Raw genomic sequence first — 21325 nt, 5'->3', positions numbered from 1 at the left:
AAAGAAATAATTATAATTTACCTGAGTCAGAAATACGGGTACAGATAAAGAATTTGAGAGGGCTGTATAACTTAAAAGGGGTATAAGGAATTCAAAGGAAGGTCAAAAATAAATTTCAATAGAAACATTAACGAAAAAGAGCCAATATTCATTATTTTAATGTGGGTTATCCTCAGCATTTTTGTTCACCAGGAGTGCTTCACCTATGAGTATATATTAACTGCATATACTTAGTGGGGTCAGACATTTCAATATAATCTAAAGACAAATGTAATTTAGGAATACCTCTTAAAATCTTCAGTGTGTTTGCAACAAATCATTCAACAGATATTTTTGAATGCTTTCTATGTAATCTGGGAGAGAACCACGATAGGAAATAATAGAGGATGGTGTTATTGAATAAAACAATTCAATCTCTCAAAGGAGGAGGGGATGATGTATGATGATCAAAGCCAGAATCTCAAAGGCCTTGAAGAACAGGTCAAGGGCCTATTTTAGGCTGTTAGCAGAAGAAATGGTAGATTTCAGGTATACAGCTAAAGAAAGTTAACTGAACTCAGTGACTGGATATGTATGGGTAGAGGAGAGGTAGGATGAATTGTGGTGTCATTATATTATTGTGCTATTAACAGAAAAAGGTAGGTTAGAAAATTTGCTGGTAGAAAGTAAGGGTTGGAGAGATTTTTCCAACACATTGAATTTGAGACAATGACAAGATATCTAAATGGAAATGTTCAGCAGATAGTTAAAAGCTATGGGGCTGGGGCTTAGGCTGGGCCCAGGCTGTAGACCTGATTTGTCTCACCTGCTCAGAGGGACTAGCTGGGGTCAATAATAATGTATGGATTTTTAGCCAAAGGCAAGAAGAACAGATGAATGAAGAAACCTGTGCTCTGGGCAGTGAAATAACAAGAATTAACATTAGTGTACCCCAAGAAATTAAGAACTCCAGCTAAGGATATAGTAAAATGAAAACCAAGACAAGTGATAGTGCTACAGAAGTCAAGAGAAGACAGAATTCTGGAGAGAATAAAGTCAGTTATATTAAACTATGCCAAGGGGTCAAGAGACCTCTTGCTAAGGATGTGGCAAGAGAACCTCAGTGATGTTTGAGTGTGTGGTTTCAGTTGCTCTGTAAAGGTGGGAGCTAGAAGGTGTGGGGCAGAGGGGGGGCTATAGACCACTCCTTCAATACTTAGTAAGAGAAAGGAGAGAAGTAGAATGGTACCTACAGAAAGGACTATAAAATGCAGTTTTAAACAGAGCCAGTAAAGGTAGATTTACCCTGAAGCTAATGAAAATATATATACAGCTATACATGATATTACATATATATCATTTTTTTTTGCACAAGCCTCTGATTTTTCTTAAATAGACTTCCCCAGAATTATATACGCTCCAGGCCTCATGCCCTGGAGCCACAATGAATGAAGCAGAATTAGATGCTCCCCATGAGCTAATAAGACTAGTTCTCAAAATTACTTGGCAGTTGAGGGAGAATGGGAACGAGGGAAGAGGAGCTTTATAGGAAAACAATGAGGTAATCTTCCTCATCTTCCATCTTCACTTGGAGGTAGTTGTGATTTTTCCGGTTTTCTCATTAGTTTAGGTAGATGGTTGGCAGATGCCTGCATATAGCAACATGGCTGGACCAGTCAGTGAAGTCTTGTTGGCTGAAGAAGGAAGGTAAGCCAGGCTGGACAACGATGGGATAAATCAAGGTTTAAAGACTAGTGAAAATGGACTTGGACAGAGTTCAGAGTGGCTTTCACTTCGATACTGCTGAATTAGCAAAGGAGCAGGGGAGAGGACACTCAGGAGATAGGGGTAAAGCAAGTGAAGGAAGCAGAGCCCTGGGGTCTCCTTCTTTCCTCACGGAGGTGCATCTGACATTCAAAGTCAATGCATCCATCCACATGGAGCAAGGAATCTGCAAGGCCAGAGGAGCTCACCCTGCAGGCTCATAGCTTTTTATACCATTAGGATGTATGATGGGGCACACATCAGCATTCTGGAATTTACCTCCTGCTCTATACAGGATTATAGCTAGACCTTGGTTGCCACAGTTCTATACATACAATCAACCTTCACTTCTATTTTTTCCTTTCATTATCTGGCCTCTGGCAGCCTGGTCATGGTCCACTACAGAAATATATGTATATCTTTCAAGACTCATAAGAAAGAAGTTCTCTATGCTATTTCTGAAAAGATCTCCTATTATCCCTTATAGAGAAACAACAATTTGATGAGGTGATTCTGACATACCAAAATACAACTATACCTAAATTACAAATATATTTTTGCTGTAATTAAGGTACACTTTGTTTTCATTTACCATGTCATATTATATTTCTTATTATATTTTTTATCCCAAGACTCAGGGTGTTTCATTTGATCAACATGTATTTTATTGTGCATCTACCATGTACCAGACACTAGAAAATATGGGGCTTCAAAAACGAGTTCTTGGGCCAGCCCCAGTGGCCTATTGGTTAAGTCTGGCATGCTCTGCTTCGGTGGCCTGGGTTTGGTTCCTGGGCACAGACCTACACCGCTCAGTTAGCAGCCATGCTGTCCTGGCAGCCCACATACTAAAAAATAGAGGAAGATTAGCATGGATGATGTTAGCTCAGGGCGAATCTTCCTCAGCAAAAAAAAAAAAAAAAAAAAGAAAGAAAAAAAGTTCTTTAAGGAGCTTACTTAAAAATTTCAATAATAAAGTTCTTTTAATAATTTAAGATTTAGATAAGCCTTCAGCCACACTTTCTTTCTCTCATACATCACTGTCTTTTTTGTAGCACTATGCCAAAAGAAAGAAAATAAGTACCTAGGTTTACCAAAGTGGATCAGATAACAGTACAGACTTCATGAAGAAAATTAGCTAATGTGAGCCTAAGAGAATCTTGCACAGAGCCAGTAGTTATTTATTACAAAGAATGTGTTCAAAAAAGATTGGAAAATCAGTGAGATATAACATCAAGTCTGCCAAACCAAAGGTAAATATTGCTAAAGGGAGGATTTCCATTGCTGATTTAACCAACACATACCTGTAGCTCTAAACAGTCACGGAACTTAATTAACCTGCTTATCAAGAACACTGCTTACCAACAAAATTTAAGCATTCAGAGGGAGTTACGTTTTTTTAATTAAGCAAAATTCAAGTCAGGTATATTCCTAAATTGCTAGCCATTGCCAAGTAAAAACGCAGTCAGCAGCACAGCAGGATTTTAACTATCGAACTACATCAAAGTTTCTGATTTCCATAATCAGTAGAGATTCAGCCTAACACCAGAGGCTAGAGCTGCCTTTGGAAAGGCAATCTACACATGGCCTAAGGCAGTGCTGCTTACCTTTTCCACCGAATGCTCCTAACGGAGGGGAATGAACGCCCAGCCCTGAGAGTCTACAAACATCCTGATGTCTCAAGCTCTATCTTTAACATTCTCTTAAATTATTGTAATTTAATTGCAATGTAATGTGTTTTCAAGTTTATTTTAATATAATAATAACCAACATTTACAGAATACTACTTGGCAGACACTGTGCTAAGAATTTTACATAAATTATCTTATTTCTCACAGTAACAGGCACTATTTCTATCACTATTCTCCAGTGAGCAAACTTCAGCTCAGAGAAGTTAGGAAACTTTCCCAAGGTTATGAAATTAACAAGCGGTGGAGATGGGATTCAAGCTGCACAAGTTTCCAATTATTTTTCTCCACTATATTACATTATACTGTTTTAAATCACTTTTCAGTTAAATTAGTTAACTCTTCCTCCTCAATTGTCTAAGTCAGCAGTCAGCAAACCTTTTCTGTCAAGGGTCATACAGTAAATATTTCAGGCTTTGCGGACCATATACGTGGCCGGTCTTTGCTGGCCACAACAGCTCAACTCTGCTGTTAGAGTGCGAGCAGCCATGGACAATCCTTAAACAAATGAGCATGGCAGTGTTCCAGTAAAACTTTATTTACTAAAATAAGCAGGAGGCAGATTTGAACAATAGCCTATGAATCCTTGATGTAAGTAAAATTCATGTTCCAGACAGATATGCATATTAATCCTGCAGCTTTGCATAATCTCAAGAACAGGCGGAAAGAAAACCGATTAAAAAAAAAAAATGATAAAAGCCAATGCCAAAAGGTAAGGGAAAGGGATTTAATTTTTCTATTCTATCTTTACCAACCACCTAACAACAATGACAGGGAACCTATATGACCCTCTCTCCAGTTCCTGAGTCACTGGGTCTCCACTTCCGCGGAGCCATGGACATTCTCTCAGCCTCTGGCCTCGTGGAGAGGCCACAGCAGATTTTCCCATCAGTTGACTCTCCCCAGTTAGGTGGTTATGTCTTATCTTTCCATCTAATTGGAACCCCACTCCTAGAATTCAATGAATCTACTAATTATCCCTCTACATTTTTTTTTTTTTGCTGAGGAAGATTCTCCCTGAGCTAACATCTGTGCCCTTCTGCCTCTATTTTGTATGTGGGTCACCACCACAGCATGGCCACTGACGAGTAGTGTAGGTCTGCACCGGGGAACTGAACCTGGGCTGTAGAAGCAGAGTGTGCCGAATTTAACCACTAGGCCACAGGGCCGGTCCCCCCTCTACATTTTTTATGTCATATCTATATGTCTTTGCTCATGCTAGGAAAATTATCCCTCTCTCTCTGTTAACTGATTCCAGTAGTTAATGCAAGAAATGCTTTACTGCATTCCTAGTTCAAAATTCCTAGTTCTTTGATTCACCTCTAAAACATCACTTCTAAACATGCCAACCACACCTGTGCATTCTGTTTCAACTGCTGACTCACTTATTTCAAATACTACAACACTAATACCATAAAAGAATTAAGAGAATCCCTTAAGAGCTCGTTGTCACTGGATATGACTGGTAACTGGCAAAGGTAGCTAAGATTGATTTTAGAGATTTAGCTTTGTTTTCATGTTCTGAACGATGAGTGGAAAGGGTAACCTTCATTTTCACACAGAACTAGGAGATAAAGGTTATTCAATCATGTAACACTAATAATAATTCTGGGTATCAAAATCAAGAAGCTGAGATACAAAAAAATCATGGGGACACTGAAGTGTCTAAAATGTACTAAAATGATGTACATAAAATGGAATATGAATGGCACTACAAATTCCTGTTAAGAAAGAATGTCTTTGATTAATAAGTGTATCTCAAGTAATTTAATTAAAAAGAATAAGATATTTAAATAATTTATGTTTTTTGCATGTTACCAAGATCTTCACTGAGGCAACTTAGGGGGAAGAAAACTATAAAGAAATGTATACTTTATGTTTTTTGTCTTTATCTGGTAGATGTTGTGGTTTATTTCTCTCAACTCTGCTAGTAATAATATACCCCAACTTTTTAAAACTGTCTTACCAAAAGAGATTCTGAAAATGCTATTTGAAGAATCTGTCTCTCTTAGGAGTGATTATAAACAACACGTAACTTAATTTTTAAGCAAGTATTCAGAGTGGTTTCACTGCTCAAAGTGAGAGTTCAGAGTAAAGAAATAGGGTCACCAATGAAAAGTTAATGTCTTAAATAAAAAAAACAGCACACAAACAAAATTCAATAGGTATATAAGTGTGGCAAATGGTGCATACTCCACACACTCCCAGGAAATATAACAATGCACATTCACACATTAGAGGTTCGGGGAAGGCAGGCCTAGAGAAACATGTTTAACATTCAACTGGTATCCCCTAAACTTATCTGACCCCTGAAACTTTTACCCCCAACACTTGATTACCATCTCTTAGAACTACTTCATGGAAAGCAGACAGGGAAGCTTTTGGAGAATTAATTGCTTATTAAATTTAAAAGACAGTTTAAAATTTTAGCCACATCCTTATGAATTTCTTCATATTCCTTCTGGAAATTCCTAATACAGCTGAACATATCAATCTAATACAGTTGAATATAATTCCTAAGATGGTTGAATATATCAGCATCGATAAATGCCACAATGAAAAATAAGAAGTTATGACTTGGAACTATTTATTAATGAGTATTATAAATTCACCACGATCATGGCAGAGCCTAGCGCTGGTTTTGCCATTAACTAACAGTGTGCCTCTGGGAAAAGAGATTTAGTCTCGGAGCTTCAATTCACTTATATCTAAAGTGGGGCTAGACTTGCTCTGTCCACCCAACTGGTACACTTTTAGAATCAAGTGATTAAGATCAAGATTAACATCAAAAATAATTTTTCATAAACAATTAAGTGTTATAAAAGCATAAAAAGTTATAAAAGTATAAAAAGTATATTACTTCAAATAGAGCATCAGTTTCCTCTTTATAGAGACACACTAAATGCTACTGTGATTCCTTTTTTCTTGAACTCTGACTAGAACACTCTCTTATAATTGCTAAATATCTCATTTTACTTAGTTGGAAAATTAATTTTTGTTTAGCCATTAATCATAATAATGTAATATCAAACTTTTCAGAAAACAATGGGAAAAATACGAAAATCAGAAAACTTTGTTGAAAAGATTTATTGCCGAGTAGTTTGTGAGCAGTACCACCTTACCCCGGGCTCCGTTATGAACGCATCTGAGGCAGCCCTCCATTCCCAGTGAATAAAGACGGGAGGGCTCTATCGTCTTTGAGTCCTTCATTAAACTATTGATCCCTTTAGCATTATCCATAATGTTCCAGCAGCTCAGCACGTCAACTGGTGAAGTGCAAGTCTCGCACTCCTTTCAATAACTTCCACACTTTATGGAGAGGAAGTCACAATGATTTATTTACCTGACATTTTCCAGTCCGGATGTCGTACAGGGCCACTGAACCATGGCGAGCTCCAACTGCTATTCTGTGATTCCTCTCATAATAGCTGACCATGTAGAACCTGAATTTCACATTTTAACAACAAAAACAAAAACAAAACCAGGTGAGATGACCTGCACATGGAACTGGAGAGCAACAAATTTCAAAGATTAAAGCCAGCTCTGAAATACATTTTTAAATAAGTATATCTAGAATTAATGTATTTAGATTTTTCAAAAATGTTTCATTTTAGTAAGTCTTAAAATCAAGTGAAAGAAGAATGATGCGAATACCACTTAGGCCTGATAACAATTATTTTCAGCAGAAAATAACTTCATAATTACAAACACCCTTGAATTCTGAAACAAGAAATAAGATTACATATGAAAACTCAGTTTTGCTACAGTGACTATTATGCAAATATTTCTATTCAAACAGAAATGGAAAAGATGAAAAGCCTTACATATTCAATCTAATTATGTACTCATGGTATGGTACTAAGGAGTGAAATATACTTTCTATCATGAAAAACTTCATAAATGTTATGCTTAAGTTCATATCAATAATCTAGAATGAAATTACAAAGTTACCTACCAGAAAAAAGTTATCTGGCAAATTCCCTAGATTTTCCACATTTATCAGTTTATCTAAATGACAGCTGTGACTCTAGGTAGTGTAAATAAAAATACTTGGTGCTTATTTGGCATTGTATGAAAACAGGATTTAGGGAAGATGGTTCGAAAGTTATAAGAGGTTAATTTATTTTTATTTCTTTATTTTTCTTTTTTCTAGATTAATTTTCGTGACTGGGTTAAGTATTTGAATTCCTGGTCTGTGCTTTGTCATAATGATTTCATGGCCATATGGCTAGAGCCTGGGAAGGTAAGAATAAAAATTATTAGAAGTGTAAATAAGGTATGATTTTATATCCCTGAAGAGTTTTGACTATACCTTCCCATTGTCTAGTCCTCTGTCTCAGTGTGAGCTGCCAGATGAAAGAGTGGCCTACCCTAAATATTTATGAGGATATCGCACCAATTCGACTACACACTCCTTGACTTTCTTCTTTGGTTCCATACTACCAACCTAATTTTGCTGTTATTATTTTTCAAAAGACAGGAGGGGAAGGTAAAACAGATGACAGAAAAGAAATATCATTTCTCTAATGCTTTCTTGAGACTGATATAGAGTGAAAAACCACTAGGGCATGGGACCATGTTTCTGAAATTCGGTAAGAGAGGCTGAGAGAGAGAGACACACACAAGATGTCTGAATGCGAGCATTTTGAAACCAGGGACATTCTGACAAAGCCATTTTGGTGTTAGCAGACCCAATGACAGTCATACATATTTCACAAATCTGGAAAACGAGCTTTTAAGTTTTTAAACTTTTTGTTTATTACTTATTACCAAGTAATGAATTCAACAATACTTTTGTCCTATCCCTAAGCCTCACTCAGTGATGTCAACTCCTTCCGTTTTAATGGAAGGTTAATACTTCATTTTCAGTCACCTGGAAGACGCTACTTTAGGATGTCTCGCTGGGTTTTGCTGTGCTCGGGTATGAGATGTCCTCCTTGTACACTGGTTTGAGGGAGGGAAGGGTACTGAAGGCTCCTGACTCATATGAAGCTTCCCCCCTATGAAGTGGTTAGTACAAAGTTAGTTTCTCAAAGCTTTTGCTGTCTAAAGCTTATTCTACATCTCAGTAGAGAAGGTAGGAATCAGCATTCAAAATCTAAATTTCTTATACTTGAAAATCAAAATGATTTAGAAGTGTTTAAAAATGTTTACTATTTTGTCATTCAATAATTACAGTGGTCTAAGTATTGGGCATCACTATATGTCTATATCTATGTTTACATCTATATCTATACACAGAAGCACAATTTATATAACTATATAACAAAATTTATATCCTATTAGAGTAACAAAGAATATAATACCTAACAAATGTTTTAACAAATATTTACTCTGTACAGATTAATAGCTACAGGAAAATAAAATTTCCAGAGCTATTTTTTTAATCTATTATTAAACTTTGCACAGATGTAACGGCTATATTGCCAAAATCCTTCTGCAAAACATGACTATAATTACCCCTCAAATAATCCTCTTCAAAACAAACCATTGGCAAAATACATTTATGTTGACAAATTTTACTTAGTTAAACTAGAATCTAAAAAGTTTTTGTTACCTTGACCATTTTCTATGCTCTGGATATCAACCTCATCCTTCTATATCATCTACAAACACCATTATTTATGAGAGAAAAAAAGATCAAATCTATTCTTGGTCTCAAATCTTTAGTCTGCTTGAAAGGACCATATATTACAGGTCTGCATTTTTCATTCTTTGCAATTAACCACTAGACTAATACTTCTAAATAATACCTTAAAGAATTCTGGACGGTGAAGGTCTTATAGCATGTTTTTATCTTTGGATTTCTTGTTGAACTTTTTATTCCTTTAACAGTGGTTCTTTTAACAGAAGAAGTCTGTGGTATGTATGCAGTCACTTCACGAGTATCCACTCTGGGCACTGGCTGCAGTGAGTCCATCTCTGCTGAGGCTTACCAGAGCCCACCATATCCCTAGACTACTCTTCTTGAACCAGTTCTCCTTTGGGAGGCTGTCAAGATTAAGGATGGCGAGATACACATTACTGTCCCCACCCCCAAAGGTATCAATGGATTTAATAGAAGATCCATTACAGTTCTTAAGATTATTCTGGTCTTGACCTGATCCCACATGAAAGTCTTGAATTCCTCCAAAATTTGCGTGGGGGGATTCTCTCAGAGTAAGGGTTCATGTGTACTGAACCTTCTGGAAATGGTATCTCTGTTTCCAGTTCACTGCATTGATAACATGTCACTTAGGCAGCATTTCTTGCGCAACAACCTAGCAAGAATCCTTTTGTTAAATTCAAATTAGGACAATGGTTCTCCTCTACTCAGCCCACCTCAAGTAAACAGTCAAGTCAGAACATTACCACTCAAGTATGTGAAAGAAAAATAAAGTGGAATTGAGTAATGTTGCAAAATACATTTCTTACTGGGGCTGGGGTGGTCATCATTCAAAAAGTTTACAGTTACTGATCTCCATGCTTTCATCATTGCCCACATGCATCCAGAGTGATCCTTTTCAACCTAAATCAAATCACCTCTCTTATGCTCACAGCCGTCCTTCAGGACCCTACATGATCTGGCCCTGACACCTCGCAGACTTCACCTCCTCTCCTCTCTGCTCTAGTCATATTGATCTCCTCGTGCCTTCTTGAATATGCCAAGGGGGTTCCCACTTGGGGCCTTCACACTTGTTTCTCCCTTTGCTTGAAAATCTCATCTGTCCAATACCTCCACGGCTCAGGCCCTCACTTCCTTTAGCTCTCTGGTTATCTTCATAAAGGAGGCTCTTAAGGGCCATGCTATTTAATATTACAGCCCTTCCTCCATTACTCGTTAGTCCAATATCCTATTTTTTCTTTACTGTACTTATCATCTCTGAGATATTAAACAATGTTTTTTTTTGTTTATTGCTTCTTTCCCTCTACCAGACTTTTATCTTTTGTTGAAAGTATAAATACATAAATATGGTCCAAACAAGCAGGATGCAACAGTAAAAAGTTTAATGCAGTAAGAAGCTCAAAACGCTAGACATATCCTTTAGTGACTAGTGTATAAACTATGCTAAACATGGATTTTAAGAGCAATGAATATTTTATAGGGTCTAAAATAATAATTGAGATGAACAACAAAGGAAACAAAAACTGTCCAAAAAAGTTAGGCAGAAATCAAGAAACAAGAGAGCCACCCTATGACCCTTCTAAAAATGTATTTTCAACTGAGACAAACAATTGCAGATTTACAAGTTATCTGTAAAGGCCCCTGGAGCCTCGGTACGTTAGCATGAGATGGACAGTTGCATAATGGAAACTATTTAATTATACCTCAGGGAACTAGAAAAGAGTACTTGGGCTGAAACTCATGAAGGCAAATATAAATAGTCTAAATAATGATATATACAAAAAAGTAAATATCTTTGGCATAAATATTGTCCTGGGTATAAAAATTATTCTAAGAATTTGCCAGATATTTATATTGCCACACATAGATTTCTATGATCATGGTATTGCCACACAAAAAATAATTAAAAGAAATAATCACTTATCAGTCATAATTAAATACTGGAATAGGTTATTTTATTTCTCCAAAGCCATATTTGTGACTTCAACCATTCAGGAATAACTCACAATGGAGTGTAATTCCCCCAAAATGGGGTGGTTTATGATGTGAAACACAGATGTGAACTGAGTCCATGCTGGTGCAGGGTCCTGGAGTTTGCCTGAGTCTCTAAATAACTCTAGTATTCTTTCTCTATAGTCTCCCTTGAACTGAAAACCTTTTGGTCTTTATTAAAAAATGGCCCTCAAATAACAGAAAATTTGTGTGAAATTTTAAAAAGTCATTTTGGAAAAATATAGGAAAAGGAAACAAGCAACTCTCAGCAGAAATATGATTTGGGAGAAAGAAAGAAACCTGGAAAATCACTTTCTTAACTATGACTCTGGTAATCTGTAATGATCTCAGGATGTTAAGATACTACTGTGTATCATATTCTTGAGCATTAAAACGCAACAAGAAACACTCTTCAATTAATCTAAAATTAATCTACAGCTTAACACGAAACCATCTAAAGTCTACAGATGTACGGGATAGAATGTATGGAATATCACTATTTACAATTTATAACTATTTACAATTCACTAACTACAACTACTACAACGTGCAGCTAACATTTACTGACTACTGATTATGTATCAGGCACTGTCCTAAGTACTTGTACAGCCATGAGCTGCATAGCGATGTTTCGGTCAATGACGGACCGCTTATACGACGGTGGTCCCATAAGATTAGCAACATGTAGCCCAGGTGTGTAGTAGGCTATACCATCTAGGTTTGTGTAAGTGCACGTGATGATGTTCACACGATGATGAAACTGCCTAATGACGCATTTCTCAGAATGCATCCCCACCATTAAGTGATGCGTGACTGTATACGTATTTTCATAAGTAACTGAGGTATTAGAAGCAATTCTTATTGAGTTGCTTTTAGAAACTCTTGATGTTGATTTAAAATGGTTCACAGTTTTCGACTCTTTTTGTTAAAAAGATATTAAGGCAATATGTACTTGTAAAAAACTCAAATACCACCAATATGTATAAGGTAAAAATAAGTCTTCCTTCTCATACCCCTCCTCGACCAAGGGTGACTACTCTTAGCAATTTGGTGGACTTTCTGAGAGCTTTCTCTAATTTTTACTAGAAAAACGGTATCATATTACACATATTATTCTGCAACTTACTTGCTTCTCTCAATACTTCATGGAACATCCTCCCACATCAGTATACATGATCCCACGTCATTATTTTTCACACCTGTATTGTACTCCTGTGTATGCACGTTCCATTACTTAACCATTCCCTTTCTGATGGACATTTGGGTTATACTGTACACGGATCCTTGTACCTTAGGTGAGTATTTTTGTAGGACAGATTCTCCAAAGCAAAATTCTAGATCAAAGCACTTGCACATTTTAAATTTTGATAGGTAATGCCAAATTATCTTCAATTTCCACTAAAAGAGTGCCCCCATTCAGTATCTCAAACATATCTCAAACTTTCTATTTTTTCCCAATATGAGGAAAACATGTATCACATTTTTATTTTAATTTGCATAAAATAAGTTTTTAGATTGATTCATTTGGTTACACTCTGCAGGATATGCATATAGGTTTCTTAATCAATGCAAACAAAAATTATCTAAAATCTAATCAACACACTGTATCCCTTTATTCGTCATACATACTGGATGGGGAGGAAGAGGGCTGTGCTCAGTATCCATCCTGTGTTCCCAATAATCCATGGAAAAGAGGTGAGTCCAAAACACAGCAAGGCTGTTGTGCAGGGAAGAACGGTAGGCTTTCTACAGGGGAGCAATGTACAGGTCACGCTGACCACAAGGAGGTACCAGTGACAACACCTACCCTGGCTGGTCATTATGAGATGTCAGAGAGCTCTTCTGAGGGGCACCATGTGAGGGGAAAAGGGCCTCAAAGATTCAGGAGTATATTCTCAGAGCACTGGTTGACAGCCCTCAGAGATGCCACAGCCGCAATCAAGAGGGAGTGAGGAGGCACTTGACAGAATATGTTCGTACCTCCTCCCCCCGGCCCCCAAAACGCCAGCCTCCTGCTGCTGATGTGTTTGAGAGATTTAGAGACATGGAAGTGGCTTTGGTGGAGGCATCAGCTCAAGGGGAGCTATGCTAGTTCTTAGGGCTGTGAGCAGTGGAGGGTGGGTAAATGTTTTCTAGAAGTGCTTCATTCCAGTGGAGGCATCAGTTCAAAAGACAAAATGGAATGATCCCTTATTCTAGGATGGTGATGGACATTGTGGAATGTCATTTGAGAGTCACAACTTCCCATTCAGCATCTTGCACACCGTAAATAGTAAACAGAGACTTCCTGAATAACACTGCTGAGTATTTATTAGGTGAATTACTTTCCTTTTGAAAAAACCTGCTATAGGCACACTGTAGCTGGGGTGTTAAAAGAATTGGATATGCTTCCTAGGGTGTCTGGGAAGCAGAATTTCTGCAAGGAAAAATACCATGCATGTTGAGGGTGTACTGTGATGGCTGAGAAACAGGTCTCTTACCACCTGGCTCTGCCACTTATTAATTGTGTGACCTTGGGCAAGTTACTTAACTTGCCTATGCCTCAGTTTCCTCATCTGTAAAATGGGCACAATAATAGTACCTCTTATGGTTGTTGTGAGGATTAAATAAGTTAATACATGTAAAGTACTTAGAACAGTGCCTGGCACATAATAAGCACTTACTATGGTAAATACACGCAAACTGTAGTAATTAACACGATTATCATTATCATCATCATCATCATTTGCATCTGAATATATACTACAGAAAGAATAAATAAGGAGCAGTTTATTTGCTATTTTCCTGGAACAAATAAGTGCTGACTAATAACATGCTAATAAGTACCAGAAATGAATCCTCCAAAACATTTTAAACTTGCATATTTCTTAAATATTTGTGATTTGCAAATACAACCTGATGGCAATTGCACATTATTTTAGTTTCAGCTTAAAGTTGCTAATACAAATAATACTGTTTTTGGTTTGAAACTCTTCTCTATATCATTTCCAACAGTCTGAAAATTAAATAATCTTCCTGTTACACAGTGAAATAGAATACTCCTGGAAGCTCTCAAGTTTGTTTTTGTTTTTCTTATTAAGAACTTTAATATTGAAAGACAGCCATCTGTTGGGGAGTTTTTAGGAGTAGGGAAATGGACTAAACTGGTTTTGGAGGGATTTCCACTCATGTGAGTATAGAAGTAACTTCTATAATTATTTATTTATTGTAGAAAGGTAACTAATTTAAGAATTTTACTGGAAGTTAGAATGGAAGCTGTTTTACATCCCATTATTGTTATCATCATATGGGACAAGAACAAACCACAGGTCTGGAGGAGTTTTTTAAAAAATGAGCTCATGCATTGTTCTAAAGTAGACAGTGTTCATTTCCTTACCGGATTTTAAGTGCCCATTTAGGGTGAACAGAGCTGATTCAGCTTTTCACTTGAAAAGCAGAATCAATCAGTCTGTCTACATAATAACAAAGTTTAAGGTAAACTATCTCTCAAAAGATACTTTTTAACTCTTCTATTTTTTTTCCTCATTCACTTCAAAAGTTTAAATACTGATTTTTCCTTGAATTTTTTGTATTTTATCTATATTATAGCTTTACCATTTCCCCAATGATAACATTTCTTTCATTTGAATTATTCTAATATATATCCAATTTTAAAGGAATACACACTCATTGTAAAAAAGAAACATAGAGAATATAGAAAAGTAAACAGTTAAGAAAGGAAGGTTACCTTTTACCTCTAATGCCCTCCACCACCCCAGGTAACCACAAGAAACACTTTGAGGTGTGTCTTTCCAGATTTTTTTTCTCTTCATATGTATACGTGTACATGTGTGAATAGTGACCCTTACATAGTTTTCTTCTCCAAAAATGATTTTATTTTACATACTCTTCTGAAATTCTGCTACTTTCTCTTTAAATTTCTCTTCTACTAATTTTTCCATGTCAGCAGAAATGGATTGACCTCAATGTTTTTAATGGCTGTATGGTATACCACAGTTGTAGTGTCTTTTAATGGAAACAACTGTTAGTAAGCAATAATTACATTTAGAGGACACAAGTGAATAAAATTGTTTTAATATAAAGTACATTTTCTATGTAAAATCATACTAAGATGCTTCCCAACAAAGGCCAATTGAGAGACAATCATTATAAAACACTTTAAATTTCAATGCCAATACTAAAATTCAAGTGATTTATCCATTTACAGTAAATTAGAGAAATTTATATCCTGCGTCCTTTAAAGTTAGTTTCCCCCTTACTATTACTGTCTTTTTAATACCTATTAAGAAGCCCAAGTAGTTGAGCCATTAAATAGATTACTCAGTTCTATGTATAGATTGAGATTTCTTCATTCTTGGCAGTGAATTATGCAATGTAAAAGAATACACATTATAATTTTTGCAAAGTGATCACTGATTCATTAGTCAGAGATTCACAACATATTTAATATAGTATTTCATTCCATGACAGCCTATTTTGCATATGGAAATAGCTCAGAATTTGAAGTTAGAAGGATTTATCTGCCTGATAAACATCTACTCATCTTTTAAAATTCAGCTAAAACATCGCCAATTCTCCTTTTTCCTCCTGTGCACAACTGCCAGCTCCTTCCTTTGTGTCCCTCCCATTGTAGCACCTGGGACTCTTCCATGTGTCCTGGACACCTTTTTATCATAGCATTTGTGCCATTTCTCTGATTTACTGCTCTGCCTTTGCCTAGCCAACTTCCAGGCCCGTGAGGGCAGGGACTGTGGCGACCAACCAGATGTGGCAGAGTAGCCCACACTGGCCCAGCACAGGACAGGGCACAGAGCAGACACATATTAAACGTCTGCTGAACAAATGCACAAATTCTAAAATACTTTCAGAAATTTTTAATCAAGAAAAGCCACAGGACTGCTTAAAAATTATTTACTTTGTTAAATCATTCGAACTTCATTTATTGATTTCTATTTCTTCAGCGACTCTTTTTTTCTAATTTTGAAATTGGGTACTGAGATTTAACATTTACATGTTAAATACCAGTCAATATTTTCTTTTCATATTAATTTTCAATTCTAAAAATAAATACCATCTAGTGTTATTTGAAATAACTTGATGTTATAATCCATAATGGAGTAAGTAATTAAAATTTCTCATCATTTAGTGACTGAGAATGATATACTGATTCATCGAAAATAAAAAGTGAATGATCAACATTAAATATCACTGGAGTTCATACTGATTTCTTCACTTTTTATAAATGTAATGGGTAGACGATACGTTTTTTTTTTAAATAGACTTTATTGTTTCAAGCAGTTTTAGGTTCACACCAAAACCGAGCAGGAAGCACAGAGAGTTCCCATATACTCCCTGCCCCCCCCACCAGACTCCCCCATTATCAACGTCCCCCCCAGAGTGGTACATTTCTTACAACTGATGAACCTATATTGATGCATCATTATCACCCAAAGTCTACAGCTTACGTTAGGGCTCACTCTTGGTGTCGTACATTCTGTGGGTTTGGACAAATGTATAATGCCATGTACCCACCATTACAGTATCTACAGAGTAGTTTCACTGCTCTAAAAATCCTCTGTGCGCCACCTCTTCATCCCTTCTTCTCCACCAATCTTCAATACCACTGATCTTTTTACTGACCCCATAGTTTTGCCTTTTCTAGAATGTCATATAGTTAGAATCATACAGTATGTGACCTTTTCAGACTGGCTTCTTTCACACGGTAAAATACATTTAAGGTTCCTCCATATCTTTTCATAGCTTGATAGCTCATTTCTTTTTTAGCGCTGAATAATATTTCACTGTCTGGACGTACCACAGATGATATGCTTTTAAAGGCATAACAGTAATACTATGCTAAAACTATGCTTCTGATTTCCACCTAAAGTTTTGTGGAAAATGGAAGTTATCAGGTACTACAAAAGTAGCATTAAAAAAATAGAAACTCCTTGTTTTTTAAAAAAACATTTAACTTACTTTCCATATTAATTGAGTCCTTTGTTCATTAAATAATCTAGTGTAGGTTTAGATTTGATAGTTAATTACTTCAAAGAATTTCTAGGAAAGCAGCAAAGAAGCTGCAGCATTCATACACATACAGCTCTATGAGGAAGCGTATGTACAACACGTTTCAGAACTTATTATAAGATAGAATGACTGGTAATCGTATATCAATAAATTAGTCATGAGAAAAGTAGTGTACTATTCACAAAGTGGTTTTTTTTTTTTTTGTGAGGAAGATCAGCCCTGAGCTAACACCCATGCTAATCCTCCTCTTTTTGCTGAGGAAGACCAGCTCTGAGCTAACATGTATTGCCAATCCTCCTCCTTTTTTTTCCCTTTTTCTCCCAAAGCCCCAGCAGATAGTGGTATGTCATAGCTGCACATCCTTCTAGTTGCTGTATGTGGGTCGCGGACTCAGCATGGCCCGCCAAGCAGTGCATCGGCACACACCCGGGATCTGAACCTGGGCCGCGAGCAGCAGAGTGCGCGCACTTAACTGCTACGCCATGGGGCCAGTCCCCACACGTTTTAATATTTGAGACAGGTTATTAGGTACTGGGAGCCCTTTCTTTTACAGAGGAGGAAACTGAAGCCTAGAGACATGCCCAAGGCTGCACAGGTGGGTGAGGCAAAAGCGGGAACCCCCCACAGCCTAGAATGCATCCGTCACTGCAGGCGATCACACGGCGATGGCCTAGAGCAGGGGTTCTCAAAGCACGTTCTTGGTCAAACCTGCTTTCATATTAACACTTAGATGTTATTTACCTTTTTCACTCTCAGCTTCTCACAAGCGTATAGTTGAGTTTTCCAGATTCTATATGATGTGAAACATCACAAGCAGAAGTAGATACAAGAATCCAGCTGATTTCTATTAAGCCAGACATTATAAAGACTGGCAAAAATATAAAACAATGCCATACTTCTAATTTGTTTTGGAAATATAATTTTTTCATTAAAATATTATTTATATTAACATACAATGGGCTATTTTTAAATAAAATACTTTAAAAAGTTCTCAGTTTTAATGTCTAGCATGGCAAATAGAGTTATAACCTATACAAACAAAAGTTCTTTGGGGTCCTCAAAAATTTTTAAATGTAAAGGAGTCCTGAGATCAAAAAGGTTGAGAATTGTTGATTTAAGAGTCTCCTATCTTTGACAAAGTATAGTATGTATGTGTGTGTATATATATCTTAAGATATCTATAGTGTGTGTATACATAGTATATATATATATATCTTAAGATTTCATATATATTTATATCTTTGGGAATTATATATATATTGTAAATCTTTGAGCATTTGGTTTCAATGAAACAAAAGCAAGCCCAACACTTGATAAGCGCTTAGGTTGCTGAGAAGAGACTATAGGATAACTTTGGAATCAATAGGATGAGAGGAGATTTAGGACTGGGAAGAAGTATCTGAGAAATAGAGAAGGGAAAGCTAAGAGAACTGAGGTGGGAAGCGGGTGTGAAGGAGGGGCCTAGAGCTTGCCCTCTCCCTTTGTTCCAGGAGCAGATCCTCTGAACCCTCACTGCAGGCACACAGCCTGGCATTCATTCAACAGTTAAAGTTGCTGGGAACACAACAGGAAATGAATCAGACATGGTCCTCGTTCTTGTGCGCCTAACAAGTAAACAAAAACACGAACAAGATGAGTTCAGATTATATAAATTCCATGAAGATAAAAGGGGAATGGGATAGTGATGGCTATTGGAGGCGGCTACTCTAGACAGGGAAGTAAGGCGAGACGACCTGAACGATGAAAGCAAACAGGCCACATCAAGATCTGGAGGAAGAGCATTCTAGGCAGAGGGAACAGCAAGAACAAAAGTCCTGAGACAGAAATAAGCTTGGCTCTATTCAAGGAATAGAAGAAAGACTGTCGTGCCCTCAGCAGAGTGAATTAGAGGTTGGGATTTGAAGAACGCAGGTCTGACACGTTTAATAGAACATCATCTGTAACGTGAGCCCTAAATGATAGGCAGTTTTGTTGCCAGGTATTACGTATCATGGTGCTGCGTGTAATACCCAAAGTCCAACGTTCTTTAAGGAGGCCTCCTTTTGGGCCCAGCAGCATTGGAATTTGAGGAGAGCCAGGAATCTCTAGAAATGTAAAGGGTCCTTTAAATTAAGTAGAATAAATTTTAGGATTTGTATTGAGCCTCAGGAAAACTAATCCCAGGTCTTCCTTAAGTCTAGCCTATCTTCTTCCCAGGAACTGGATCCTAGGAAAGGTTATGACTTTGGGATATAGGTGATGTAAAGAGTTTTAGGAAAGAAGAATTAAGTTTCACATTTCAGTGCAACACAAGGTTCCAGTAAATCAGTGGTTCCCAAAGTGTGGTCTGTGGACGCCTCGGGGGCCTTATGTTCTCATAAGGAAGTTTGTGAGATCAAAAGTATTTTTGTGAAAATACTGAGATATCATTTGATCTTTTCATTGTGTGGACTTTGCACTGCTGGTGTAAAAACAGTGACGAGTAAACTGCTGGTGCTTTGGCCCAAATCAAGGCCGTGGCACCACACTGTACTGGCAGTCGCTGTATTTTTCACTGCCATGCACAGTAGTAAACAAAACCAAACCAAGTGTTTTCACTTAAGAATGTCCTTTATGAGGCAGTAAAAATTATTAATTTTATTTAAATTTTGACCCTTGAGTATATACCCTTTTAATATTTAGTGTGACATAATGAGAAGTCTACCGTATACTGAAATACCACGGTTGTCTCGGGGAAAAACACTTGTAAGATTGAGGTGCAAACTAGCTGCTTTTTTTCAGGGAACACCATTTTTCTTTAAAGTATAACTGAGAGACACACTATGGTTACTTGGACTTGGGCATTTGGCAGACATTTTCTTGAAAATGAACTATTTTGTTCCTGTACAGGAAAACAACTGACAGTATTTGTTGGCAATGATCAAATTCAAGCTTTAAAGTAAAAACTAGAGTTTTGGAAAATGGTATCTGGCTTCCCAATGTCACTGACTTTTCTGATGAGATCAGTAGTGATATTAGCAAATGTGATTTTTTTGATATTGTGGATTGCAATGTGACAATATATGGAGAATCTACATGACTCAGTGAACCAATATTTTCCAAAGACAAATGTATAATGTTACAAAATCACGCATGGGTGAAAGACGAACTCAAAGTGCCAGATTCATCAATGGAGTGAATATAACAGTATGAAACGTTTGTTAAGATTGTAGATTCCACATTGCAACTAATCTTTAAAAAACAACCACAAGTTGAGTTTTGGTGAACTACCAAAGAAAATGCAAAAGCATCTTAAAAGGCTATTGAAACATTCCTCCCTTTTTCAACCACGTATCTGTGTGATGCCAGATTTTCACCACATACTTCAACTAAAACAACATATGGCAACAGATTAAAGACATGTGCAGATATGAAAACCCACCTGTCTTCTATTAAGCCAGATATTAAAATCCGCAAAATTGTTAAACAATGCTACTTTTTTCAGTATGTGTTTTGTTTTGGCAAGTAGTTATTTTTCATAAAAATATGTTTTCATATCAACATGAACTGAGTTTATCATTATTATTTTAAATAAATCATCAAATATTTTTTAAATTTCTCAGTTTTAATTTCTAATATATTAAAAATCTACAGATACAATCTTCCTAAACAAAAACTCCTTCGGGTCTTTAATTTTTTTTCTGTGTGAGGAAGATTAACCCTGAGATCACATCCGATGCCAATCCTCCCCTTTTTGCTGAGGAAGATTGGCCCTGGGCTAACATCCGTGCTCATCTTCCTCTACTTTATATGGGACGCCGCCACAGCATGGCTTGACAAGCGGTGCGTCGGTGCGCACCTGGGATCCGAACCTGCAAACCCTGGACTGCCGAAGCGGAGGGCGTGCACTTAACTGCTAATCCACCGGGTCTTTAATTTTTAAGGAGTTCTCAGAACAAAAAGTTTGAGAACCACTATACTAAAGACTGAAAAACATTTGCAATCAAAAAAATTGTAACCAGAGGGAGAGATATTAGCAAAATAATGGGGGCCAAGGTCAGACTACAGTAGATCAAGAGGGCATGAGAGGTGACAAACGGACAGAGTGTAGACTCCTTTTCCCGGAGAAGGAGAGAGGAGAGACTGGACAGTAGATAGAGGAGATGCAGAGGGAAGGAAGGGTTTTTAAAGGAGAGATAACAGAGCACGCTTCCAGGATGAGGAAAAGACACCAGAGAGAAGGAGCTGAGGATAAAAGTGGGAGACGGGTTCTCTAAAGAGCAAACTCCAAGAGGCCGTGCGAGAGGAATGA

At 37.0% G+C, this 21325-nt stretch overlaps 1 protein-coding gene across 6 annotated transcripts in view; it reads right to left on the bottom strand.

The window, feature by feature from the left end:
- The window catches only part of WDR7 (WD repeat domain 7), a 361544-nt gene that overhangs the window by 59882 nt on the left and 280337 nt on the right, over positions 1-21325 (bottom strand). For all 6 annotated transcript variants that reach the window (XM_087439267.1, XM_087439266.1, XM_087439270.1 and 3 more), the window contains one exon: positions 6775-6874. In XM_087439267.1, coding sequence (XP_087295393.1) covers positions 6775-6874 — 100 coding nt within the window. The remainder of the gene's footprint in view (positions 1-6774; positions 6875-21325) is intronic.

The sequence above is a fragment of the Ceratotherium simum genome, chromosome 14, assembly GCF_057802395.1.
Source record: "Ceratotherium simum simum isolate JZ-2026a chromosome 14, ASM5780239v1, whole genome shotgun sequence".
NCBI lineage: Eukaryota > Metazoa > Chordata > Mammalia > Perissodactyla > Rhinocerotidae > Ceratotherium > Ceratotherium simum.
The sequence above is the reverse complement of the archived record's forward strand: the minus strand, read 5'-3'. Positions and strand labels throughout refer to the sequence as shown.